General features: G+C 37.7%; 7 protein-coding genes across 8 annotated transcripts; all 7 read left to right on the forward strand.

The window, feature by feature from the left end:
* Nucleotides 1-528: 528 nt before the first annotated feature.
* On the forward strand, nucleotides 529-2,486 carry LOC111804652 (L-type lectin-domain containing receptor kinase IX.1-like). Its single transcript, XM_023689436.1, has 2 exons — nucleotides 529-1,817; nucleotides 1,896-2,486. Exons 1-2 carry the CDS (start codon nucleotides 529-531, stop codon nucleotides 2,479-2,481), a joined length of 1,875 nt encoding a protein of 624 aa, XP_023545204.1. The 3' UTR covers nucleotides 2,482-2,486.
* An 895-nt stretch (nucleotides 2,487-3,381) lies between these two features.
* LOC111804707 lies at nucleotides 3,382-5,070 on the forward strand. Its single transcript, XM_023689469.1, has 3 exons — nucleotides 3,382-3,669; nucleotides 4,323-4,591; nucleotides 4,991-5,070. Exons 1-3 carry the CDS (start codon nucleotides 3,422-3,424, stop codon nucleotides 5,068-5,070), a joined length of 597 nt encoding a protein of 198 aa, XP_023545237.1. The 5' UTR covers nucleotides 3,382-3,421.
* LOC111804847 (uncharacterized tRNA/rRNA methyltransferase slr1673-like) lies at nucleotides 3,669-13,958 on the forward strand. Of its 2 annotated transcripts, XM_023689654.1 has the most exons (5): nucleotides 3,669-3,822; nucleotides 11,979-12,052; nucleotides 12,494-12,791; nucleotides 13,147-13,197; nucleotides 13,382-13,958. In XM_023689654.1, the coding sequence occupies exons 2-5, from the start codon at nucleotides 12,039-12,041 to the stop codon at nucleotides 13,778-13,780; spliced, it is 762 nt and encodes a 253-aa protein (XP_023545422.1). In that variant the 5' UTR covers nucleotides 3,669-3,822; nucleotides 11,979-12,038; the 3' UTR covers nucleotides 13,781-13,958. The 2 variants fall into 2 exon arrangements, with proteins under 2 accessions (XP_023545422.1, XP_023545415.1); XM_023689647.1 differs by lacking the exons at nucleotides 3,669-3,822; nucleotides 11,979-12,052; nucleotides 12,494-12,791; nucleotides 13,147-13,197 and adding exons at nucleotides 9,298-9,589; nucleotides 10,243-10,540; nucleotides 10,896-10,946.
* On the forward strand, nucleotides 5,070-5,809 carry LOC111804825 (L-type lectin-domain containing receptor kinase IX.1-like; the record flags this gene model as incomplete). The annotated part of the gene is made up of 2 exons (XM_023689626.1): nucleotides 5,070-5,140; nucleotides 5,219-5,809. Coding segments are annotated over 2 exons (657 nt in total), but the record flags the coding sequence as incomplete, so codon positions are not given.
* LOC111804869 (uncharacterized tRNA/rRNA methyltransferase slr1673-like) lies at nucleotides 6,560-8,259 on the forward strand. The gene is made up of 3 exons (XM_023689677.1): nucleotides 6,560-6,851; nucleotides 7,505-7,802; nucleotides 8,158-8,259. Exons 1-3 carry the CDS (start codon nucleotides 6,604-6,606, stop codon nucleotides 8,224-8,226), a joined length of 615 nt encoding a protein of 204 aa, XP_023545445.1. The 5' UTR covers nucleotides 6,560-6,603; the 3' UTR covers nucleotides 8,227-8,259.
* A 1,643-nt stretch (nucleotides 13,959-15,601) lies between the features above and the next one.
* LOC111777439 (L-type lectin-domain containing receptor kinase IX.1-like) lies at nucleotides 15,602-17,908 on the forward strand. The gene is made up of 3 exons (XM_023657051.1): nucleotides 15,602-15,877; nucleotides 15,955-16,078; nucleotides 16,171-17,908. The coding sequence occupies exons 1-3, from the start codon at nucleotides 15,602-15,604 to the stop codon at nucleotides 17,847-17,849; spliced, it is 2,079 nt and encodes a 692-aa protein (XP_023512819.1). The 3' UTR covers nucleotides 17,850-17,908.
* Nucleotides 17,909-21,527: 3,619 nt separating this feature from the next.
* On the forward strand, nucleotides 21,528-23,730 carry LOC111778723 (L-type lectin-domain containing receptor kinase IX.1-like). Its single transcript, XM_023658701.1, has 2 exons — nucleotides 21,528-21,803; nucleotides 21,942-23,730. The coding sequence occupies exons 1-2, from the start codon at nucleotides 21,528-21,530 to the stop codon at nucleotides 23,715-23,717; spliced, it is 2,052 nt and encodes a 683-aa protein (XP_023514469.1). The 3' UTR covers nucleotides 23,718-23,730.
* Nucleotides 23,731-24,272: the final 542 nt, after the last annotated feature.

Here is a 24,272-nt window from a genome sequence, read left to right on the forward strand (position 1 = left end):
CTCGTAGCAAACACATTTTAAAACCGTACGACTAACGACGATACGTAATGGACAAAAGTAGACAATATCTAATTACTGACCATGTGCCAGTAAAGATGTTGGACCTCCAAAAGGAGAAGAAACGAAGCTTTGTTTATAAGAGTATGAAAATAAAACTTTAAAGAAAAAGCAAAAGCAAACTATATCTACTAGCTGTGGACTTGGACGGTTATATTAAGGTTAATTAATATTTTAAATTTTATTATAACTATTAGAGGATATTTGTGTAATTCCATTATTAAGTATATCTTGTTAAATTTATTTATATTACTTAACATGATTTAGTTGGTAAGTAGGAATTATTATTATTTAGATTTATTGTTAGTATTTATATTATCTATTATATTAGTCTTTCCATCTTATAAAAGAGACACGTAAGAAGACACCCTAAAAAACTCTTCGTGTAAATTTTGAGAACAAAAGAAGCTAAACTCGAAGAATGCANATTTCAAAATTGCCCGATTCTCTCTCCTTTTCTCTCCGGCGACCATGGCATCTCATCGGCTCTTCTTCTTACTCTTCCTGTTTCTTTCTCCGGATCAAATTCATTCCATTTCTTTCAAAATCAATGACTTCGATTCTCATTCCGACAACATGGTTTATCATGGAGATGCAAAGCCTCTAAATGGTTCCATTAGCTTCAATGGTCAGCTTGGTTGGGCCACTTACGCTCAAAGCCTGCGTCTTTGTGATCATTCCAAAGGCCACCTCTCAAATTTCAAAACCCACTTCTCATTTCTCATACCAAACTATAATCAAACCAACTCCACTGTTCATAGCAATGGATTAGCGTTTTTTCTTGCTCCTTCTGAATTCAACCCACCTCTTAATTCTTCTGGATCTTTTCTGGGTCTGTATAATTCCACGCGAAACGAGTCGTTTCATTCCCAAATTGTTCATCTGGAATTTGAATGGGATCCACCGTTTCAACACATGGGCATAAATAGAAACTCAATTGTTTCATCGATTTATTCGCCATGGAATTCAAGTGATTTTCAGAAGAAGACACACGTGTGGATTTCTTACAATGCAACGGCTAAGAATCTAAGTGTGTCATTGAATAATAATGCAACTCTTTCTCATCATATCGATTTGTTGAAGATTCTTCCAGAAAAGGTGACAATTGGGTTTTCAACTTCGGTTCAGAATCTGAGTATTGAGTTTTGGGAATTCAGTTCGAGTGATTTTGATGCAAATTATGAAGAGAATGATGACAATTTGCATATGGAAGAAAGTGAAAAGGCCATAAACATGAAATTATTAGCGGTTCTAATAGCTTGGGTGGGTGTTTTTGTGATAGCGATTCTTGCAATTTTTGTAGTTTCTTTGGCAAGATCTGGGGCAGAGGAGGAGAAGAAAGATGAACAACAACAACATGCAGGGATGAAATTGGCTTCAATTTATTCTGATTTGAACAAAGAGGCTTCATCACCAAGGAGATTCTCTTACAGATATCTAGCCATGGCGACAGATAACTTCTCAATGAATGGAAAATTGGGACAAGGAGGATTTGGGACGGTGTTTAAAGGCCATTTGCCTGGTGCTAATAAGACAGTTGCTGTGAAGAGGTCTTCTAATGGGTCAATGCAGGGGAAGAGAGAGTATGTGAGTGAAGTGAAGATTATTAGCCATATGAGGCACAATAATTTGGTGCAACTCATTGGATGGTGCCACGAGAGGGATAATAGCGAGTTTCTTCTCGTCTATGAGTTCATGCCCAATGGTAGCCTCGACTCTCATCTCTTTGGAAAAGGCCCTCCTCTGCCCTGGCCTTTGAGGTACGTTTACGTTTACTCACTAGCTACTGTTCTCTAATGTGTAAAAGCTTTGATCTCTCATCCATATTATCAACTTAGGTACAAGATATCCTTGGGGCTAGCGTCTGCATTGCTATATCTTCACGAAGAGTGGGAGCATAGCGTCATCCACAGAGATATCAAGTCGAGCAACGTGCTATTAGACTTCAATTTCACACCAAAACTGGGTGACTTTGGATTAGCGAGATTAGCAAAGCATGAACTCAACTCGAAAACACCTGGGTTGGTGGGAACTTTCGGGTACATGGCTCCTGAGTACATAAGCAGCGGTCGGGCGAGCAAGGAGTCAGACATATTCAGCTTTGGAGTGGTTTTACTTGAAATTGTGAGTGGGAGAAAGTGCTGTGATCATTCAGGGAAGGGGTTGATAGAGATGGTTTGGGATGCTTATGGGAGAGGAGAGGTTGTTGAAGCAATATTGGATGAAAAATTGCGAGAGGGGTTTGTGGAGGTAAGAGAAGTGGAGCGTTTGAGCGTGGTTGGGCTGTGGTCTGCTCATCCTGATGCTGCTCAAAGGCCATCCATAAAGCAAGTGATTCAAGTTCTTAGTTTTGAAGAGGCAATGCCTAATCTACCCAAACAAATGCCTCTTCCAACTTTTTGTCAGCCTTCCCTTCAGTTTTAAATTCCCCACACAAACTTTATTTTGTACGTTTAAGCCTTTAGGAGCATCCAGACATTATATTGTATATTCTTCACCTTAATATTTCTCCCATGGACTACTTTCATCATTCAACCTTTCTATTTATACATCTTATATTGTTCTAATTAATGCTGTTAATTATTTTGAAAATTATTGAAGAAGAGAAAGAAACATTTCTTAAAAGGGTGTGACAACCTCTACATGGAGGAAGTGTTTTCAAGATGGAAGCCCTCGAAAAAAAAGTCTTAAAAAGGACGATATCTACTAGCAATGGACTAAGCGAGGCATTGGTCGAAGTAAGGCTAGACTTTCTTCGTAGTAAACGCATTTTAAAACCGTAAGACTAACGATGATATGTAATGAAAAAAAGTAGACAATATCTAATTACTGACGATGTGGCAGTAAAGATGTTGGACCTTCAAAAGGGGAAGAAATGAAGCTTTGTTTTAAAACTTTAAAGAAAAAGCAAACTATATCTACTGTGGACTTAGGGCGGTTNTATTTGAGGTAAATATTTTGCTCGACTTTACAAGGTTTGTATGCACGTACATCTAATCTTAGTCATTTACAGAGAAATATGCAAGTTTCAAGAGTCTCTGCGTGGGATAAGTTGTACATTGGAGTGCCTACTTCTGCNTTACATTAAGGTTAATTAATATTTTAAATTTTACTTTATAACTCTTTATAACTATTAGAGGATATTTGTGTAATTCCATTATTAAGTATATCTTGTTAAATTTATTTATATTACTTAATATGATTTAGTTGGTAAGTAGGAATTATTATATTATTTAGATTTATTGTTAGTATTTATATTATCTATTATATTAGTCTTTCCATCTTATAAAAGAGACACGTAAGAAGACACCCTAAAAAAACTCCTCCTGTAAATTTTGAGAACAAAAGAAGCTAAACTCGAAGAATGCAATGCTCCTGCATTTCCTTGCCCTCAAATTTGAAACTCGGACCTTCCGTCTCCAAATTCAAGCTATCATCAAATCTTAAAGTGGAGGCCATTGATCTTGCTGCAAGAATTTCACTTCCTTCTCATGTGAAAGCCATCACCAGCACCTCCAACCCCTTCGTCAAGCATTGCGTTAAACTCCGCTTCAGTTCCTCTTATCGCCACTTCCATGGCTCCGTCATCGTCGTCGGCGCTACCCCAATTAGGTCGCCTCTTAACGCTTTACTTTCTACGTCTGTCCATAGTTTTGTTCTTCAATTAAAAAAATCAAATTCGTCTATGCACGGTTTTGCCTTTTGAATTCTTTTTGTTGATACATTTCATCAAAAAGGAAACTCTAAATCCTTGAATATTTTTGCAAATTTATCGTATGGATTAAGCAATTCCCTTCTTGTTTATTATTTTTCCGAAGTAAAGATGAAAGTTGTTTTGTGAGTTTCTCCCGAAATGTCGGTTTGATATGAGTAGTTATTTCAGTTTCTGAAGAATTAAGTTCTTGGAATCAGGTCTAATGTAATAGCAAGCATGTGACTGAATGTTTTTGAAGCACCCTTAAGCTTCGTTCAGAGTTTTATTTGCTTGTGGCTGTTCTCTGATTCAGCTATAAAGGATAAATTGTTGGAGTTGTATAGAATAAGTGCTTTCCAGTCATTTGAATTCAATCCTAATTGGAGCATTAAAAAATTTATGTAATGTTTCCCCATGAGGAATTTGCTAGCTCCCCCACCCCCCGGATCTTGGGAATTCTACTTCTGTCTTGTGTTAGTTCAATTTCTCATGTGGTCATTCTTTGAGGTAAATATTTTGCTCGACTTTACAAGGTTTGTATGCACATACATCTAATCTTAGTCATTTACAGAGAAATATGCAAGTTTCAAGAGACTCTGCGTGGGATAAGTTGTACATTGGAGTGCCTACTTCTGCTAGATGAAGTTGAGATTCCTGAAGAACTTGTCGATGTCTCTGTTCGTGTCGTGCAGGTGAGCCCAACTGTGATGAAAAAGCTTTCTGGAATGCAATCAACAGAATCTATTGATGCAATTGCCCTCATGAGAATACCTGACAGTTTTTATAGTTTAGATGGCAATTTAAAACAAGCACATTGTAAAAGATGGTTTCCATCTCCACATTGGATCTTGGGAATTCTACTTCTGTCTTGTGTTAGTTCAATTTCTCATGTGGTCATTCTTTGAGGTAAATGTTTTGCTCGACTTTACAAGGTTTGTATGCACATACATCTAATCTTAGTCATTTACAGAGAAATATGCAAGTTTCAAGAGACTCTGCGTGGGATAAGTTGTACATTGGAGTGCCTACTTCTGCTAGATGAAGTTGAGATTCCTGAAGAACTTGTCGATGTCTCTGTTCGTGTCGTGCAGGTGAGCCCAACTGTGATGAAAAAGCTTTCTGGAATGCAATCAACAGAATCTATTGATGCAATTGCCCTCATGAGAATACCTGACAGTTTTTATAGTTTAGATGGCAATTTAAAACAAGCACATTGTAAAAGATGGTTTCCATCTCCACATCGAATACTAGTCCTTGAAGGAATCCAGGTAATTATTTTATCTGGAATCGACTCAAGTCCTGTAATTTGGTGCATCTAGTTGTCCTGTCTCTAAGNAGCCTCGACTCTCATCTCTTTGGAAAAGGCCCTCCTCTGCCCTGGCCTTTGAGGTACGTTTACGTTTACTCACTAGCTACTGTTCTCTAATGTGTAAAAGCTTTGATCTCTCATCCATATTATCAACTTAGGTACAAGATATCCTTGGGGCTAGCGTCTGCATTGCTATATCTTCACGAAGAGTGGGAGCATAGCGTCATCCACAGAGATATCAAGTCGAGCAACGTGCTATTAGACTTCAATTTCACACCAAAACTGGGTGACTTTGGATTAGCGAGATTAGCAAAGCATGAACTCAACTCGAAAACACCTGGGTTGGTGGGAACTTTCGGGTACATGGCTCCTGAGTACATAAGCAGCGGTCGGGCGAGCAAGGAGTCAGACATATTCAGCTTTGGAGTGGTTTTACTTGAAATTGTGAGTGGGAGAAAGTGCTGTGATCATTCAGGGAAGGGGTTGATAGAGATGGTTTGGGATGCTTATGGGAGAGGAGAGGTTGTTGAAGCAATATTGGATGAAAAATTGCGAGAGGGGTTTGTGGAGGTAAGAGAAGTGGAGCGTTTGAGCGTGGTTGGGCTGTGGTCTGCTCATCCTGATGCTGCTCAAAGGCCATCCATAAAGCAAGTGATTCAAGTTCTTAGTTTTGAAGAGGCAATGCCTAATCTACCCAAACAAATGCCTCTTCCAACTTTTTGTCAGCCTTCCCTTCAGTTTTAAATTCCCCACACAAACTTTATTTTGTACGTTTAAGCCTTTAGGAGCATCCAGACATTATATTGTATATTCTTCACCTTAATATTTCTCCCATGGACTACTTTCATCATTCAACCTTTCTATTTATACATCTTATATTGTTCTAATTAATGCTGTTAATTATTTTGAAAATTATTGAAGAAGAGAAAGAAACATTTCTTAAAAGGGTGTGACAACCTCTACATGGAGGAAGTGTTTTCAAGATGGAAGCCCTCGAAAAAAAAGTCTTAAAAAGGACGATATCTACTAGCAATGGACTAAGCGAGGCATTGGTCGAAGTAAGGCTAGACTTTCTTCGTAGTAAACGCATTTTAAAACCGTAAGACTAACGATGATATGTAATGAAAAAAAGTAGACAATATCTAATTACTGACGATGTGGCAGTAAAGATGTTGGACCTTCAAAAGGGGAAGAAATGAAGCTTTGTTTTAAAACTTTAAAGAAAAAGCAAACTATATCTACTGTGGACTTAGGGCGGTTACATTAAGGTTAATTAATATTTTAAATTTTACTTTATAACTCTTTATAACTATTAGAGGATATTTGTGTAATTCCATTATTAAGTATATCTTGTTAAATTTATTTATATTACTTAATATGATTTAGTTGGTAAGTAGGAATTATTATATTATTTAGATTTATTGTTAGTATTTATATTATCTATTATATTAGTCTTTCCATCTTATAAAAGAGACACGTAAGAAGACACCCTAAAAAAACTCCTCCTGTAAATTTTGAGAACAAAAGAAGCTAAACTCGAAGAATGCAATGCTCCTGCATTTCCTTGCCCTCAAATTTGAAACTCGGACCTTCCGTCTCCAAATTCAAGCTATCATCAAATCTTAAAGTGGAGGCCATTGATCTTGCTGCAAGAATTTCACTTCCTTCTCATGTGAAAGCCATCACCAGCACCTCCAACCCCTTCGTCAAGCATTGCGTTAAACTCCGCTTCAGTTCCTCTTATCGCCACTTCCATGGCTCCGTCATCGTCGTCGGCGCTACCCCAATTAGGTCGCCTCTTAACGCTTTACTTTCTACGTCTGTCCATAGTTTTGTTCTTCAATTAAAAAAATCAAATTCGTCTATGCACGGTTTTGCCTTTTGAATTCTTTTTGTTGATACATTTCATCAAAAAGGAAACTCTAAATCCTTGAATATTTTTGCAAATTTATCGTATGGATTAAGCAATTCCCTTCTTGTTTATTATTTTTCCGAAGTAAAGATGAAAGTTGTTTTGTGAGTTTCTCCCGAAATGTCGGTTTGATATGAGTAGTTATTTCAGTTTCTGAAGAATTAAGTTCTTGGAATCAGGTCTAATGTAATAGCAAGCATGTGACTGAATGTTTTTGAAGCACCCTTAAGCTTCGTTCAGAGTTTTATTTGCTTGTGGCTGTTCTCTGATTCAGCTATAAAGGATAAATTGTTGGAGTTGTATAGAATAAGTGCTTTCCAGTCATTTGAATTCAATCCTAATTGGAGCATTAAAAAATTTATGTAATGTTTCCCCATGAGGAATTTGCTAGCTCCCCCACCCCCCGGATCTTGGGAATTCTACTTCTGTCTTGTGTTAGTTCAATTTCTCATGTGGTCATTCTTTGAGGTAAATATTTTGCTCGACTTTACAAGGTTTGTATGCACATACATCTAATCTTAGTCATTTACAGAGAAATATGCAAGTTTCAAGAGACTCTGCGTGGGATAAGTTGTACATTGGAGTGCCTACTTCTGCTAGATGAAGTTGAGATTCCTGAAGAACTTGTCGATGTCTCTGTTCGTGTCGTGCGGGTGAGCCCGACTGTGATGAAAAAGCTTTCTGGAATGCAATCAACAGAATCTATTGATGCAATTGCCCTCATGAGAATACCTGACAGTTTTTATAGTTTAGATGGCAATTTAAAACAAGCACATTGTAAAAGATGGTTTCCATCTCCACATCGAATACTAGTCCTTGAAGGAATCCAGGTAATTATTTTATCTGGAATCGACTCAAGTCCTGTAATTTGGTGCATCTAGTTGTCCTGTCTCTAAGTTGTTTCAAAATAGTTATCATTTCCTGCATTTCATTCTATAGTTACTGCTGAGATAACTTGCTACATTGTGTTAAGCTATCTCTCAAATGCCACTTCTGGTATTTACCTATGCACATTGACATGCCAATAGTTTCTCTGTAGCTATGGTCTTCTTAATCTATCTTTAAGGCTTTGAAAAGAACTTTTAATGCTTAACATTTGATGTTATAACGTATTATAGATTATTTCATTGATTTAGTACCGATATGTGAACATGACATTTAAAGGTTCATCTTTGCTTATTGCAGGACCCGGGCAATCTTGGTACATTAATCAGGTCTGCTTTGGCCTTCAAATGGGTAAGGTTATTGGTTTGAATAATCCTTCTTTGAACCCAATTTTCAATGAATGCTGATTNATTCAGGGAAGGGGTTGATAGAGATGGTTTGGGATGCTTATGGGAGAGGAGAGGTTGTTGAAGCAATATTGGATGAAAAATTGCGAGAGGGGTTTGTGGAGGTAAGAGAAGTGGAGCGTTTGAGCGTGGTTGGGCTGTGGTCTGCTCATCCTGATGCTGCTCAAAGGCCATCCATAAAGCAAGTGATTCAAGTTCTTAGTTTTGAAGAGGCAATGCCTAATCTACCCAAACAAATGCCTCTTCCAACTTTTTGTCAGCCTTCCCTTCAGTTTTAAATTCCCCACACAAACTTTATTTTGTACGTTTAAGCCTTTAGGAGCATCCAGACATTATATTGTATATTCTTCACCTTAATATTTCTCCCATGGACTACTTTCATCATTCAACCTTTCTATTTATACATCTTATATTGTTCTAATTAATGCTGTTAATTATTTTGAAAATTATTGAAGAAGAGAAAGAAACATTTCTTAAAAGGGTGTGACAACCTCTACATGGAGGAAGTGTTTTCAAGATGGAAGCCCTCGAAAAAAAAGTCTTAAAAAGGACGATATCTACTAGCAATGGACTAAGCGAGGCATTGGTCGAAGTAAGGCTAGACTTTCTTCGTAGTAAACGCATTTTAAAACCGTAAGACTAACGATGATATGTAATGAAAAAAAGTAGACAATATCTAATTACTGACGATGTGGCAGTAAAGATGTTGGACCTTCAAAAGGGGAAGAAATGAAGCTTTGTTTTAAAACTTTAAAGAAAAAGCAAACTATATCTACTGTGGACTTAGGGCGGTTACATTAAGGTTAATTAATATTTTAAATTTTACTTTATAACTCTTTATAACTATTAGAGGATATTTGTGTAATTCCATTATTAAGTATATCTTGTTAAATTTATTTATATTACTTAATATGATTTAGTTGGTAAGTAGGAATTATTATATTATTTAGATTTATTGTTAGTATTTATATTATCTATTATATTAGTCTTTCCATCTTATAAAAGAGACACGTAAGAAGACACCCTAAAAAAACTCCTCCTGTAAATTTTGAGAACAAAAGAAGCTAAACTCGAAGAATGCAATGCTCCTGCATTTCCTTGCCCTCAAATTTGAAACTCGGACCTTCCGTCTCCAAATTCAAGCTATCATCAAATCTTAAAGTGGAGGCCATTGATCTTGCTGCAAGAATTTCACTTCCTTCTCATGTGAAAGCCATCACCAGCACCTCCAACCCCTTCGTCAAGCATTGCGTTAAACTCCGCTTCAGTTCCTCTTATCGCCACTTCCATGGCTCCGTCATCGTCGTCGGCGCTACCCCAATTAGGTCGCCTCTTAACGCTTTACTTTCTACGTCTGTCCATAGTTTTGTTCTTCAATTAAAAAAATCAAATTCGTCTATGCACGGTTTTGCCTTTTGAATTCTTTTTGTTGATACATTTCATCAAAAAGGAAACTCTAAATCCTTGAATATTTTTGCAAATTTATCGTATGGATTAAGCAATTCCCTTCTTGTTTATTATTTTTCCGAAGTAAAGATGAAAGTTGTTTTGTGAGTTTCTCCCGAAATGTCGGTTTGATATGAGTAGTTATTTCAGTTTCTGAAGAATTAAGTTCTTGGAATCAGGTCTAATGTAATAGCAAGCATGTGACTGAATGTTTTTGAAGCACCCTTAAGCTTCGTTCAGAGTTTTATTTGCTTGTGGCTGTTCTCTGATTCAGCTATAAAGGATAAATTGTTGGAGTTGTATAGAATAAGTGCTTTCCAGTCATTTGAATTCAATCCTAATTGGAGCATTAAAAAATTTATGTAATGTTTCCCCATGAGGAATTTGCTAGCTCCCCCACCCCCCGGATCTTGGGAATTCTACTTCTGTCTTGTGTTAGTTCAATTTCTCATGTGGTCATTCTTTGAGGTAAATATTTTGCTCGACTTTACAAGGTTTGTATGCACATACATCTAATCTTAGTCATTTACAGAGAAATATGCAAGTTTCAAGAGACTCTGCGTGGGATAAGTTGTACATTGGAGTGCCTACTTCTGCTAGATGAAGTTGAGATTCCTGAAGAACTTGTCGATGTCTCTGTTCGTGTCGTGCAGGTGAGCCCAACTGTGATGAAAAAGCTTTCTGGAATGCAATCAACAGAATCTATTGATGCAATTGCCCTCATGAGAATACCTGACAGTTTTTATAGTTTAGATGGCAATTTAAAACAAGCACATTGTAAAAGATGGTTTCCATCTCCACATCGAATACTAGTCCTTGAGGGAATCCAGGTAATTATTTTATCTGGAATCGACTCAAGTCCTGTAATTTGGTGCATCTAGTTGTCCTGTCTCTAAGTTGTTTCAAAATAGTTATCATTTCCTGCATTTCATTCTATAGTTACTGCTGAGATAACTTGCTACATTGTGTTAAGCTATCTCTCAAATGCCACTTCTGGTATTTACCTATGCACATTGACATGCCAATAGTTTCTCTGTAGCTATGGTCTTCTTAATCTATCTTTAAGGCTTTGAAAAGAACTTTTAATGCTTAACATTTGATGTTATAACGTATTATAGATTATTTCATTGATTTAGTACCGATATGTGAACATGACATTTAAAGGTTCATCTTTGCTTATTGCAGGACCCGGGCAATCTTGGTACATTAATCAGGTCTGCTTTGGCCTTCAAATGGGTAAGGTTATTGGTTTGAATAATCCTTCTTTGAACCCAATTTTCAATGAATGCTGATTGGTTCAAAATTGCCTGAAGGATTATACATGACATACCATGTCTAAGACTGCAATTTTTTGAAGTATGATGAAGCATTTGGGTATATCAAATAAGTTTTCTGATACATATNTCAAGTTCTTAGTTTTGAAGAGGCAATGCCTAATCTACCCAAACAAATGCCTCTTCCAACTTTTTGTCAGCCTTCCCTTCAGTTTTAAATTCCCCACACAAACTTTATTTTGTACGTTTAAGCCTTTAGGAGCATCCAGACATTATANCCGAATTCCAAATGAAAATGTTGGCTGGACATCCCGAAAGTAATGAACTGAAGCCTGTATCGGTCCTTTCGCAACAGTTCGCGAATTCTTCGAAAGATATCCCATTGTGCTTGGTTTTGGGGAGTGAAGGGAGTGGTCTATCTGAGAAATGTTGGCAGGTTTGTGAGCTTTTGAGCATTCCAATGGCGGGTGGTTTCGAGTCCCTCAACGTCTCAGTTGCAGGAGGAATTTTCTTGTACATGCTGCAGGCTGTAAACGATAGACATATTTGATGTTTTCAAGATCAGACTTCTTCACAAATCATTTTGAACTATTTACAAAACATAGTACTCGAGAAACTCCACAGAACTAAAGGAAAAGGAAACGAAAGTCGAGAAATGATTACCACAACTTGAATTCAAGTTTAATGAAACTTGATTTTACTTAATATGACTTTGACTTTAATTTGAACAACATTCTTCACGATTATTGACGATTATTGAGATACCATAATTCATATCATTTCCTATCTCTATACCTTAATTCATATCATTTCCTATCTCTATTTTAACGATNCAATCATATTATTCAATTGAGATACCTTAATTCATATCATTTCCTATCTCTATTTTAGTTAGCGAGATTCTCCATCTTGTTGTAAAAGCAATCTTGTTGTAAAAGCTTGATCCCTCCATGGTAACAGATTGACCGTTTACTTGGAGCTTCTCCAGCAAAANACATTTGTCGTATGGGTTAACCGATTCCCTTCCTTCGTTGATTGTTTTTCCGAAGTAAAGATGAAGGTTGTTCTGTGAGTTTCTCCTGAAATGTCGGTTTGATATGAGTAGTTTTATAATTGGCCCATTTCAGTTTCTGAAGAATTAAGTTCTTGGAATCAGGTCTAATGTAATAGCAAGCATGTGACTGAATGTTTTTGAAGCACCCTTAAGCTTCGTTCAGAGTTTTATTTGCTTGTGGCTGTTCTCTGATTCAGCTATAAAGTATAAATTGTTGGAGTTGTATAGAATAAGTGCTTTCCAGTCATTTGAATTCAATCCTAATTGGAGCATTAAAAAATTTATGTAATGTTTCCCCATGAGGAATTTGCTAGCTCCCCCACCCCCCGGATCTTGGGAATTCTACTTCTGTCTTGTGTTAGTTCAATTTCTCATGTGGTCATTCTTTGAGGTAAATATTTTGCTCGACTTTACAAGGTTTGTATGCACATACATCTAATCTTAGTCATTTACAGAGAAATATGCAAGTTTCAAGAGACTCTGCGTGGGATAAGTTGTACATTGGAGTGCCTACTTCTGCTAGATGAAGTTGAGATTCCTGAAGAACTTGTCGATGTCTCTGTTCGTGTCGTGCAGGTGAGCCCAACTGTGATGAAAAAGCTTTCTGGAATGCAATCAACAGAATCTATTGATGCAATTGCCCTCATGAGAATACCTGACAGTTTTTATAGTTTAGATGGCAATTTAAAACAAGCACATTGTAAAAGATGGTTTCCATCTCCACATCGAATACTAGTCCTTGAAGGAATCCAGGTAATTATTTTATCTGGAATCGACTCAAGTCCTGTAATTTGGTGCATCTAGTTGTCCTGTCTCTAAGTTGTTTCAAAATAGTTATCATTTCCTGCATTTCATTCTATAGTTACTGCTGAGATAACTTGCTACATTGTGTTAAGCTATCTCTCAAATGCCACTTCTGGTATTTACCTATGCACATTGACATGCCAATAGTTTCTCTGTAGCTATGGTCTTCTTAATCTATCTTTAAGGCTTTGAAAAGAACTTTTAATGCTTAACATTTGATGTTATAACGTATTATAGATTATTTCATTGATTTAGTACCGATATGTGAACATGACATTTAAAGGTTCATCTTTGCTTATTGCAGGACCCGGGCAATCTTGGTACATTAATCAGGTCTGCTTTGGCCTTCAAATGGGTAAGGTTATTGGTTTGAATAATCCTTCTTTGAACCCAATTTTCAATGAATGCTGATTGGTTCAAAATTGCCTGAAGGATTATACATGACATACCATGTCTAAGACTGCAATTTTTTGAAGTATGATGAAGCATTTGGGTATATCAAATAAGTTTTCTGATACATATTTGGGTATGCCAAACAGAACGGTGTTTTTCTGCTTCCTGGGTGTTGTGATCCATTCAACGAGAAGGCACTCCGAGCCTCACGAGGAGCATCTTTTCAGCTTCCAATAGTGTCTGGCACTTGGAATCATCTTGAGGCTCTAAAAACCGAATTCCAAATGAAAATGTTGGCTGGACATCCCGAAAGTAATGAACTGAAGCCTGTATCGGTCCTTTCGCAACAGTTCGCGAATTCTTCGAAAGATATCCCATTGTGCTTGGTTTTGGGGAGTGAAGGGAGTGGTCTATCTGAGAAATGTTGGCAGGTTTGTGAGCTTTTGAGCATTCCAATGGCGGGTGGTTTCGAGTCCCTCAACGTCTCAGTTGCAGGAGGAATTTTCTTGTACATGCTGCAGGCTGTAAACGATAGACATATTTGATGTTTTCAAGATCAGACTTCTTCACAAATCATTTTGAACTATTTACAAAACATAGTACTCGAGAAACTCCACAGAACTAAAGGAAAAGGAAACGAAAGTCGAGAAATGATTACCACAACTTGAATTCAAGTTTAATGAAACTTGATTTTACTTAATATGACTTTGACTTTAATTTGAACAACATTCTTCACGATTATTGACGATTATTGAGATACCATAATTCATATCATTTCCTATCTCTATACCTTAATTCATATCATTTCCTATCTCTATTTTAACGATTATTGAGATACCATAATTCATATCATTTCCTATCTCTATACCTTAATTCATATCATTTCCTATCTCTATTTTAGTTAGTGAGATTCTCCATCTTGTTGTAAAAGCAATCTTGTTGTAAAAGCTTGATCCCTCCGTGGTAACAGATTGACCGTTTACTTGGAGCTTCTCCAGCAAAAATCACATGAAGGTTCTCCCTACGCAAACCAACAGGTGCCTTAAGCCTTCATGTGCTCTACTTAGATCAAGGATATGCACTGTAGGAAATGTATCTTTTCGTGAGGCCTATCTGAAAATTTACTCGTTAGGGTGAGCTTGGATGTCATGACCCGCCTATCTGAAAATTTAACTCGTTAGAGTAGAATAAAAGAAAAAAAAAATCCAATAAAATAAAAATAGCTCTTATGGAACTCTAACCACTCGAATCTTCTCTTTCCTTTCAAGGAAGACTCCTGCATCATAGTCTTGGCCGGAATGAACCCCGACTTAGTTTCCAGTGAGTTTTTCGGTGGCTCCTTCTTTCTTCTCTCTTCCACTTCTCTCAACTTTCTCTCACTTTTTCTTTCAAGGCCAGTCAAGACCCCATCATGGGCGGAGGGCAAAATGACCCATTTGCCCCTATTTGACAGATTTTTTTATATTTATTTTATTTTGTTCTATTCATTAATTATAGGGAGCGTAGTAACACCGATTGATTATATTGTTTTGGATCACATTTTTCGTTCATTCTTATCCACTCGTGTACGTACTAGTGTAGATTTTGCACCCTTATCCCTTAAATCCATACAATAAATAGAGAAGTGGTGTGATGGGAAGGAGCAAGAGCAAGAGAGAAAAGTATAAGAGATGGAGATGAAGAAGGTTGGTTTGGTGGTGGCAATGTTATGCATGATGCTAATGTCCATGTCCAGTGTGGTTCAGTCTGCGGTGGACAATGAGATCATCCAACTCCCTTCACAACAAAATGAAAACCACTTGAATTATGGTTGCTCCAGGAAGATGTTCAAATCTGTTGGATTCAAGAACAGTTGTCCTACCTTGTTATGCTCCTCGGACGTGGAGTGTTGCCCATGCAGATGCAAAACCGAATACGTTGATGACTACCCCATTAAGAGATGTATTTCAGAGTGATATATTTCCACCCTTCCTCCGCTATATCGAAATTGACTTTATTTAAAAACATATTGGTTGAAATAAAACTTTCATTACTTTTTTAAAAAATTTAAAATTGTAGAGAGCATTATTAAATACATTTGTATTTGAAAATGATTGTCCCGTCCTTGTTTTATTTCCACATTGAATATTGTTAAAAAAAAGTTGATGTTGTTGATGTTGTTGATGTTTACCCTTAAACTACCATTATATAAATGATTAAAAAGTAATGAAACTCTGATGTGAATGGAGAAGCAATGTTTGAAAGTCACCATTTTGAAACAACAATCTGTTTCTTATACTCTTGCATTCCCAAAGTCACCATTTTGTTAACCCACTTTCCCCACAATCCANCCTTCCCCCACAATCCTCTCTCTCTGTCTCTGAATCATGGCCATTTCCAATATTGGAGTTCAAACAAACCACCATTTTCATGCACTTCAATTCTTCATCTTCTCTTTCATTCTCTTCAAAGTTCACTCACTTTACTTCACCTTCCCTAACTTTCAACCAAACAATCCCAACTTATTCTTTGAAGGTGATAGCTTCACCAGCAATGGTGTTATTCAACTTACAAACAACCAAGCCGACGGCCCCCTCACCGAGAGTGCCGGCCGAGCTTCCTATGCCAAGCCGATGCGCCTATGGGACGCCTCCACAGGGCAGGTAATGTAGGATGATATAATTAGTTGATTTAGTTTCTTTGATTTCTTCCATCATGGATAAATCCGCTGCATCCACAGGTTTCGGACTTCGCCACCCGCTTCTCCTTTAGAATCAACACACTTGACGAATCTTTATATGGTGATGGCATAGCCTTCTTCATCGTCCCTTACGATTCCAGAATCCCACCTAACTCAACAGGGGGTTTTCTTGGATTANTAACCAATCTTTATATGGTGATGGCATAGCCTTCTTCATCGTCCCTTACGATTCCAGAATCCCACCTAACTCAACAGGGGGTTTTCTTGGATTATTCAGCTCCCACTCTGCTTTTGATACCTCCAAGAATCATGTTTTTGCTGTTGAATTTGACAGTAAGCAGGATGATTGGGACTCGAGTGACAATCATATAGGAATCAATATCAATTCCATTAATTCTACTCGTCATCTTGTGTGGAACACCAGCATGAAGGATAACCGAACAGCCAATGCCTGGATAACTTACAATTCCTTCACTAAAAATTTGTCTGTCTATCTAACTTATGTTAAAGATCCTGTATTTACTAGAAATGTCAGCATCTCAACTACTGTTGACTTGAAAACTTTATTGCCTGAAAGGGTCAGAATTGGATTCTCCGCCGCCACGGGGAACTGGTTCCAAATACATAACATCATTTCTTGGACCTTCGACTCAACCTTGGAAGATAATATTGGAGGTGGAGGTGGAGGTGGGGGTGGAGATAACAATAAAAATATTGGTTTGGCCATTGGCATAGGTGTTGGGCTTGGTGTTTTGATATGTGGGTTGAGTTTGTTCGGATTTCTTTGGTGGAGGAGACAGTTGACAAGGAGAATGGAAGATGTGGAAGATCTTATGGATGATGAGTTTGAAAGAGGAACTGGCCCAAAAAGGTTCACTTATAGGGAATTAACTCACGCCACAAAGAATTTTGATGAGGCCGGCAAGCTTGGAGAAGGAGGGTTTGGAGGTGTTTACAAGGGTTTGTTAACCGAATCAGATACAGAAATCGCGGTAAAGAGGGTTTCCAGAGGATCAAGACAGGGGAAAAAAGAGTACGTATCTGAAGTGAAGATTATAAGTCGTTTGAGGCATAGGAATCTTGTTCAGCTCCTCGGTTGGTGCCATGAACGAGGTGATTTCCTATTGGTTTATGAGTTCATGCCCAATGGTAGCCTGGATACTCACCTCTTCAAAGGTAAAACCATGCTAACTTGGGAGGTTAGATACAAAATAGCAGTAGGTTTGGCTTCTTCTTTGCTATATCTTCATGAAGAATGGGAACAATGCGTGGTGCATAGAGATATCAAATCCAGCAATGTAATGCTGGACTCTAATTTCAACGCCAAACTCGGGGATTTCGGGCTTGCAAGGTTTGTGGACCATGAGATGGGCTCACAAACAACTGTTCTGGCTGGCACCATGGGGTATCTAGCACCAGAGTGTGTGACGGATGGCAAGGCCAGTAAGGAATCAGATGTTTACAGTTTTGGTGTGGTTGCTCTTGAGATTGCCTGTGGACGGCGGCCAGTAGAAGCAAGAGCGGAACCTGATCAAGTGAGGCTTGTGGAGTGGGTGTGGGGGATGTATGGCAGAGGCCAAGTCCTAGAAGCTGCAGACAAGAGACTGGAAATGGACTTCGATGAGCAACAAATGGAGAGTTTGATGGTGGTGGGACTATGGTGCTGCCACCCTGACTTCAAGATGCGGCCCTCCATAAGACAGGTGATTAATGTTCTAAATGTTGAAGCTCCACTGCCCGCCCTGCCTTCAAAGTTACCCGTGCCGATGTACTTTGCGCCGCCGTTGAATTCATGCAAGTTAACGTACACATCGACAGGTTCCACCGAGACGCTAGTGGATAGAAGTGAGTGTTCGTGTAGTAATTGTTCGACTTGCACCACAGAATCATCCGGATCAAGTATGTCGCTTTTGAAATCACAAACACAGCATTAGTTTGCAGCCTACATAGCCTCATGGTTGTTATTAAGATTTTTCGGTTTTACCATTTTATGTAAAAGATGCTCCAAATGGTGTTTTGTTCTGTCCAATATTATTTCAATTGGCTTGATTGAGCCTGTGCCCCTCGGCTAGTGGGATGAACAAAGAAAAGGTGTGCTAAACCTATCTTATAAATTATTTTCCTCTTTAATTTTTGCTTTAATTGTTGGAGTTGTGTAGAATATGTGCTCTCCTGTCATTTGAATTCAGTCCTACTTGGAGCATAACCAAATTTATGTAATGTTTTCCCATGAGGAATTTGCTAGCTCCCCCCACCCCCCCGGATCTTGGGAATTCTACTTCTGTCTTGTATTAGTTCAATTTCTCATGTGGTCATTCTTTGAGGTAAATGTTTTGCTCGACTTCACAAGGTTTGTATGCACATACATCTAATCTTAGTCATTTACAGAGAAATATGCAAGTTTCAAGAGACTCTGCGTGGGATAAGTTGTACATTGGAGTGCCTACTTCTGCTAGATGAAGTTGAGATTCCTGAAGAACTTGTCGATGTCTCTGTTCGTGTCGTGCGGGTGAGCCCGACTGTGATGAAAAAGCTTTCTGGAATGCAATCAACAGAATCTATTGATGCAATTGCCCTCATGAGAATACCTGACAGTTTTTATAGTTTAGATGGCAATTTAAAACAAGCACATTGTAAAAGATGGTTTCCATCTCCACATTGAATACTACTCCTTGAGGGTATCCAGGTAGTTATTTCATCTCGAATCAACCCAAGTCCTGTAATTTGGTGCATCTAGTTGTCCTGTCTCTAAGTTGTTTCAAAATAGTTATCATTTCCTGCATTTCTTCCTAGAGTTACTACTGAGATAACTTGCTACATTGTGTTAAGCTATCTCTCAAATGCCACTTCTGGTATTTACCTGTGCACATTGACATGCCAATAGTTTCTCTGTAGCTAAGGATTTAGCATTTGATGTTATAAAGTATTACAGATAGTTTCATTGATTTAGTATGGATATGTGAACATGACATTTAAAGGTTCATCTTTGCTTATTGCAGGACCCGGGCAATGTTGGTACATTAATCAGCTCTGCTTTGGCCTTCAAACGGGTAAGGTTATTGGTTTGAATAATCCTTCTTTGAACCCAAATATCAATGAATGCTGATGGACATACTCACCTTGATGGTTCAAAATTACCTGAAGGATTATACATGACATACCATGTCTAAGACTGCAATTTTCTGAAGTATGATGAAGCATTTGGGTATGTCAAATAAGTTTTCTGATACATATTTGGGTATGTCAAGCAGAATGGTGTGTTTCTGCTTCCTGGGTGTTGTGATCCATTCAACGAGAAGGCACTCCGAGCCTCACGTGGAGCATCTTTTCAGCTTCCAATAGTGTCTGGCACTTGTACATGTTTTCAAAATCAGAGTTCTTCACAAATCATTTTGAACTATTTACAAAGCATACTACTGAAGAGAAACTCCACAGAACAATGATTAGTGGTAATAAGAAGTCTAACTCCAAAAAGTCTTATATGAATCACTCTTTGGATAAGTAAAACAAATAATTATATTAAAAGAATCTTCCGGGATTGAAAATTTCAAAATGTGTACTCTCCACCAAGTTTTTTAATTTTATGAAACATGTCTATTGAAGCTTTCTCCCCTTAATTTTTTTAAATGGATGGACGTGTGGCAATTTCTTTTAATAATTAAAATAAAATCTTTTAAATTCATAAATGTCGAACACATTACCATATAATAAATTTTATACAAGTTGTATCAATATCTACTGCATGTACGCCAAACTTTCATGAGTTGTAGTCGATTTTTCACAAATTGATCATAATTACAAGTGAGTCAAAAGACTAATTTTTCCATGTAATTATATATTTTTACCATTATTAATCCTCTGACAGAAGATTATAAGATCTTATCATAAACTAATTTAATGAGAGTTTGACTTCACTTTTCAAGGCTCGAAATTAGTAAATACTATTAATTTACTTTTGGTTGTGTCTAAACAAGTTAGGTTGTCTGCAGATTTAGAGGGAGACATTAGGAACTAGAAATTTCCACTCCACAATGATATGATACCAATAAAGATAGTATTAGAACGGTAGGGAAGACTACTCTTAATAATCAAACAATTTTCTTAATAAATTAAAAAAAGAAGTAATAAATTAAAAAAAAAAAAAGTATTTGATCCATTAATCAACATTAATCAATATTTAAGGTGGAGTTGCTACAACAACCTTTAAAGAAAAGGTCAACTGATATACAATAATATATGCAGGGGAATGCATTTGAATTTTAAACTCCTATTTTGCACAAAAGCCCATTCTTTTTACAACACCCATTCACACACCAACTAAAAATAACAATTCTAACGTTCCAAACTTACAATAAAATATTTGGAAGGACTTAATTTATCAACTATTGTTATGGGCCGAAAGTAGAACAAATGTACTCACAACACCAGTAAACAAAATTACATACAGAGACACCAAGATATTTACGTGGTTCGGAGGGAGGAAGTTCCCCTACCTCCACCGTTGACAACTAATCACTAAAACAAAGGGTTACAAGTGAATACCTCACTATCACACCTACAAGTGAATACCTCACTATCACACCTCAAAGACTCTCACCCATATGTCATTCAAGAAATGAAATGTGACACACAAAACTCCTCCAAATCCCTATACCACTTGTTATGAATGGAGGGAGAAATCTCTCTCCCTATTGGAGAATAAAATTAGCTATTATATAGCATTGCAGAATCAAATCTTCCATAGACTAAATCTAAATCCAATTCAAATAACCAATCTAAATCTAATTCAAATAACCAATCAAATCTAATTCAAATAACCAAATCAAATAAAAAAACTTATGACAAATTACAACAACTATGACGTGGGTGTGGAAGAAGAGGCTGGGTATCCTCCATCTTAATGGGCATAAATTAAAGCCAATTGCGAGGGCTGCCAACTTGGTGCAAGGATAAGTCTCACCAACATCGAAGTTGAATCTTAACATGAGTAATGCACAATTTGAACGAAGATTCCACTTGAAATTTGGACGCTTACGAAGACTTTTACTTCCATTAAGTTCATGCACATTCATCCAGGATAATAAATAAAAAAGGGCTTTGAGGTCCATCAAACCAATGCCTTGCTTGCTTCCTTTTCCAAGTTGCCTCCTCGATTGGCTCCTCAAGTCGTGGATTCTAAATTTTTTAAAATCTCCGGTAGCCTATGAGGACATTTTAAGAGTTTATTATTGAAGTGGTTACTTATTCCAATTAAAAAAAAAAATACAACTTGAATGGATGGTGTTGGACCAATTAAACTTTGAATTATAAGAGTCTACACAAAATTTAACCCTAAAAAAAGTTTGAAAAATCAAATATTATTTTATTTTATGACTAAATCAAAATTTAACATCTTTTGCAATAATTTTGTAATAAGATGTTAAAGCACAACTTTTGTTTCATATAAAACTCTCATGTGTATCGAGAAGCAAAAGAAAAGTTGAAGTCAATGTTCCAAATGTTTTATATTTGAACACAACAACGCAATCCTTTTCTCATATTCTTGCATTCCCAAAGTCACCATTTTGTTAACCCACTTTCCCCATAATCCCTTCTCTCTCTGTCTGTGAATCATGGCCATTTCCAATCTTGGAGTTCAAACAAACCACCATTTTCATGCACTTCAATTCTTCATCTTCTCTTTGATTCTCTTCAAGGTTCATTCACTTTCCTTCACCTTCCCTAACTTTCAACCAAACAATCCCGACCTATTTGTCGAAGGTGATAGCTCCATCAGCAATGATGTTATTCAACTTACAACAAACCAAGTCGACGCCTCCCTCACCGAGAGTGCCGGCCGAGCTTCCTACGCCAAGCCGATACGCCTATGGGACGCCTCCACAGGACAGGTAATGTAGGATGTATAACATGTCATAGTTCGTGTTTATTTACTTGTTAATTAGTGCTTTTAGAATTCTAGTATAAATAGTTTCTTTGATTTATTCCATCATGGATTTGGCTTAATCAGAAATCCGCTGCATCCGCAGGTTGCGGACTTCACCACCCACTTCTCCTTTAGAATCAACACACTTAACCAAACTGTATTTGGTGATGGCATAGCCTTCTTCATCGTCCCTTACAATTCCAGAATCCCACCTAACTCAACAGGGGGTTTTCTTGGATTATTCAGCTCCCACTCTGCTTTTGATACCTCCAAGAATCAAGTTTTTGCTGTTGAATTTGACAGTAAGAAGGATGATTGGGACTCGAACGCAGATCATATAGGAATCAATATCAATTCCATTAATTCTACTCGTCATCTTAATTGGAACTCCAGCATGAAGGATAACCGACTAGCCAATGCCTGGATAACATACAATTCCTCCACTAAAAATTTGTCTGTGTATCTAACTTATGATCACGATCCGATTTTTACTGGAAATTTTAGCCTCTCAGCTTCTGTTGACTTGAAAAGTTTATTGCCTGAAAAGGTCAGAATTGGATTCTCGGCCGCTACGGGGGACTGGTATCAAATACATAACATGATTTCTTGGAACTTCAATTCAACCTTGGACGATAATACGGGAGGTGGAGATAACAATAAAAATATTGGTCTGGCCATTGGCATAGGTGTTGGGCTTGGTGTTTTGATATGTGGGTTGAGTTTGTTCGGATTTCTTTGGTGGAGGAGACAGTTGACAAGGAGAATGGAAGATGTGGAAGATCTTATGGATGATGAGTTTGAAAGAGGAACTGGCCCAAAAAGGTTCACTTATAGGGAATTAACTCACGCCACAAAGAATTTTGATGAGGCCGGCAAGCTTGGAGAAGGAGGGTTTGGAGGTGTTTACAAGGGTTTGTTAACCGAATCAGATACAGAAATCGCGGTAAAGAGGGTTTCCAGAGGATCAAGACAGGGGAAAAAAGAGTACGTATCTGAAGTGAAGATTATAAGTCGTTTGAGGCATAGGAATCTTGTTCAGCTCCTCGGTTGGTGCCATGAACGAGGTGATTTCCTATTGGTTTATGAGTTCATGCCCAATGGTAGCCTGGATACTCACCTCTTCAAAGGTAAAACCATGCTAACTTGGGAGGTTAGATACAAAATAGCAGTAGGTTTGGCTTCTTCTTTGCTATATCTTCATGAAGAATGGGAACAATGCGTGGTGCATAGAGATATCAAATCCAGCAATGTAATGCTGGACTCTAATTTCAACGCCAAACTCGGGGATTTCGGGCTTGCAAGGTTTGTGGACCATGAGATGGGCTCACAAACAACTGTTCTGGCTGGCACCATGGGGTATCTAGCCCCAGAGTGTGTGACGGATGGCAAGGCCAGTAAGGAATCAGATGTTTACAGTTTTGGCGTGGTTGCTCTTGAGATTGCCTGTGGACGGCGGCCAGTAGAAGCAAGAGCGGAACCTGACCAAGTGAGGCTCGTGGAGTGGGTGTGGGGGATGTATGGCAGAGGCCAAGTCCTAGAAGCTGCAGACAAGAGACTGGAAATGGACTTCGATGAGCAACAAATGGAGAGTTTGATGGTGGTGGGACTATGGTGCTGCCACCCTGACTTCAAGATGCGGCCCTCCATAAGACAGGTGATTAATGTTCTAAATGTTGAAGCACCACTGCCCGCTCTGCCTGCAAAGTTACCCGTGCCGATGTACTTTTCACCGCCGTTGGATTTATGCAAGTTTACGTATACATCGACAGGCTCCACTGAGACGCCAGTGGATAGAAGTGAGTGTTCATGTAGTAATTGTTCGACTTACACCACAAAATCATCAGGATCAAGTATGTCGCTTTTGAAATCAGAAAGATAGCAATAGTTTGCAGCCTGCATAGCCTTATAGTTGTTATTAAGATTTTCATGTAAAAGATGCTCCAAATGGTGTTTTGTAGTGTCCAATATTATTTCAATTATTGACTTAAGATTGAGCCCTTCAGGTAGTGGGATGAACAGAGAAAAGGTGTGGTAAGCCTATCTTATAAATTATTTTCGTCTTCAATTTTTGTGTCTGTTTGTTTGCTTTAATTCGTGACTCAACCCTTCTTCATTTTCTTTGAATAACTTCTTAATCCCACTCATAGAGTAACTCTTTCATTTTGAGCATTAACTTCAACGTACAAATAGTCAACTTCTTTAATTGTTTTGATAGGGGAAAGAAATAATTAAGGTATTTGACTTTTTTTTTGTTTTTATTAAAAAGCTTATGGCATTATTGAAACTATTGGCATTTTTAGGGATATTTGAGATAATGTAGGAATTGTGACACTTGAGTAAATGAGAAATACACAAATGAATAGATACCATATGGGAATGTAAGCGATCCTAAAGATAGGATGACTAAAAAAGCTTAAAAAAATGAAAGTCATAC

The sequence above is a fragment of the Cucurbita pepo genome, chromosome LG01 (genome assembly GCF_002806865.2).
Source record: "Cucurbita pepo subsp. pepo cultivar mu-cu-16 chromosome LG01, ASM280686v2, whole genome shotgun sequence".
Lineage (NCBI taxonomy): Eukaryota > Viridiplantae > Streptophyta > Magnoliopsida > Cucurbitales > Cucurbitaceae > Cucurbita > Cucurbita pepo.

Excerpts from the sequence above, each read along its gene's own strand:
- LOC111804869 (XM_023689677.1), top strand. The coding sequence starts at position 6,604 with ATGCAATGCTCCTGCATTTCCTTGCCCTCAAATTTGAAACTCGGACCT. Across the intron at positions 6,852-7,504 it reads GTCGGCGCTACCCCAATTAG|AGAAATATGCAAGTTTCAAG; the intron begins GTCGCCTCTTAA and ends AGTCATTTACAG. Across the intron at positions 7,803-8,157 it reads TAGTCCTTGAAGGAATCCAG|GACCCGGGCAATCTTGGTAC; the intron begins GTAATTATTTTA and ends TGCTTATTGCAG.
- LOC111804707 (XM_023689469.1), top strand. The coding sequence starts at position 3,422 with ATGCAATGCTCCTGCATTTCCTTGCCCTCAAATTTGAAACTCGGACCT. Across the intron at positions 3,670-4,322 it reads GTCGGCGCTACCCCAATTAG|AGAAATATGCAAGTTTCAAG; the intron begins GTCGCCTCTTAA and ends AGTCATTTACAG. Across the intron at positions 4,592-4,990 it reads AAGATGGTTTCCATCTCCAC|ATCGAATACTAGTCCTTGAA; the intron begins ATTGGATCTTGG and ends TTCCATCTCCAC.
- LOC111804847 (XM_023689647.1), top strand. The coding sequence starts at position 9,342 with ATGCAATGCTCCTGCATTTCCTTGCCCTCAAATTTGAAACTCGGACCT. Across the intron at positions 9,590-10,242 it reads GTCGGCGCTACCCCAATTAG|AGAAATATGCAAGTTTCAAG; the intron begins GTCGCCTCTTAA and ends AGTCATTTACAG. Across the intron at positions 10,947-13,381 it reads CTGCTTTGGCCTTCAAATGG|AACGGTGTTTTTCTGCTTCC; the intron begins GTAAGGTTATTG and ends TATGCCAAACAG.
- LOC111778723 (XM_023658701.1), top strand. The coding sequence starts at position 21,528 with ATGGCCATTTCCAATCTTGGAGTTCAAACAAACCACCATTTTCATGCA. Across the intron at positions 21,804-21,941 it reads GGGACGCCTCCACAGGACAG|GTTGCGGACTTCACCACCCA; the intron begins GTAATGTAGGAT and ends CTGCATCCGCAG.
- LOC111777439 (XM_023657051.1), top strand. The coding sequence starts at position 15,602 with ATGGCCATTTCCAATATTGGAGTTCAAACAAACCACCATTTTCATGCA. Across the intron at positions 15,878-15,954 it reads GGGACGCCTCCACAGGGCAG|GTTTCGGACTTCGCCACCCG; the intron begins GTAATGTAGGAT and ends CTGCATCCACAG. Across the intron at positions 16,079-16,170 it reads CCCACCTAACTCAACAGGGG|GGGGTTTTCTTGGATTATTC; the intron begins GTTTTCTTGGAT and ends CTAACTCAACAG.
- LOC111804652 (XM_023689436.1), top strand. The coding sequence starts at position 529 with ATGGCATCTCATCGGCTCTTCTTCTTACTCTTCCTGTTTCTTTCTCCG. Across the intron at positions 1,818-1,895 it reads CCTCTGCCCTGGCCTTTGAG|GTACAAGATATCCTTGGGGC; the intron begins GTACGTTTACGT and ends TTATCAACTTAG.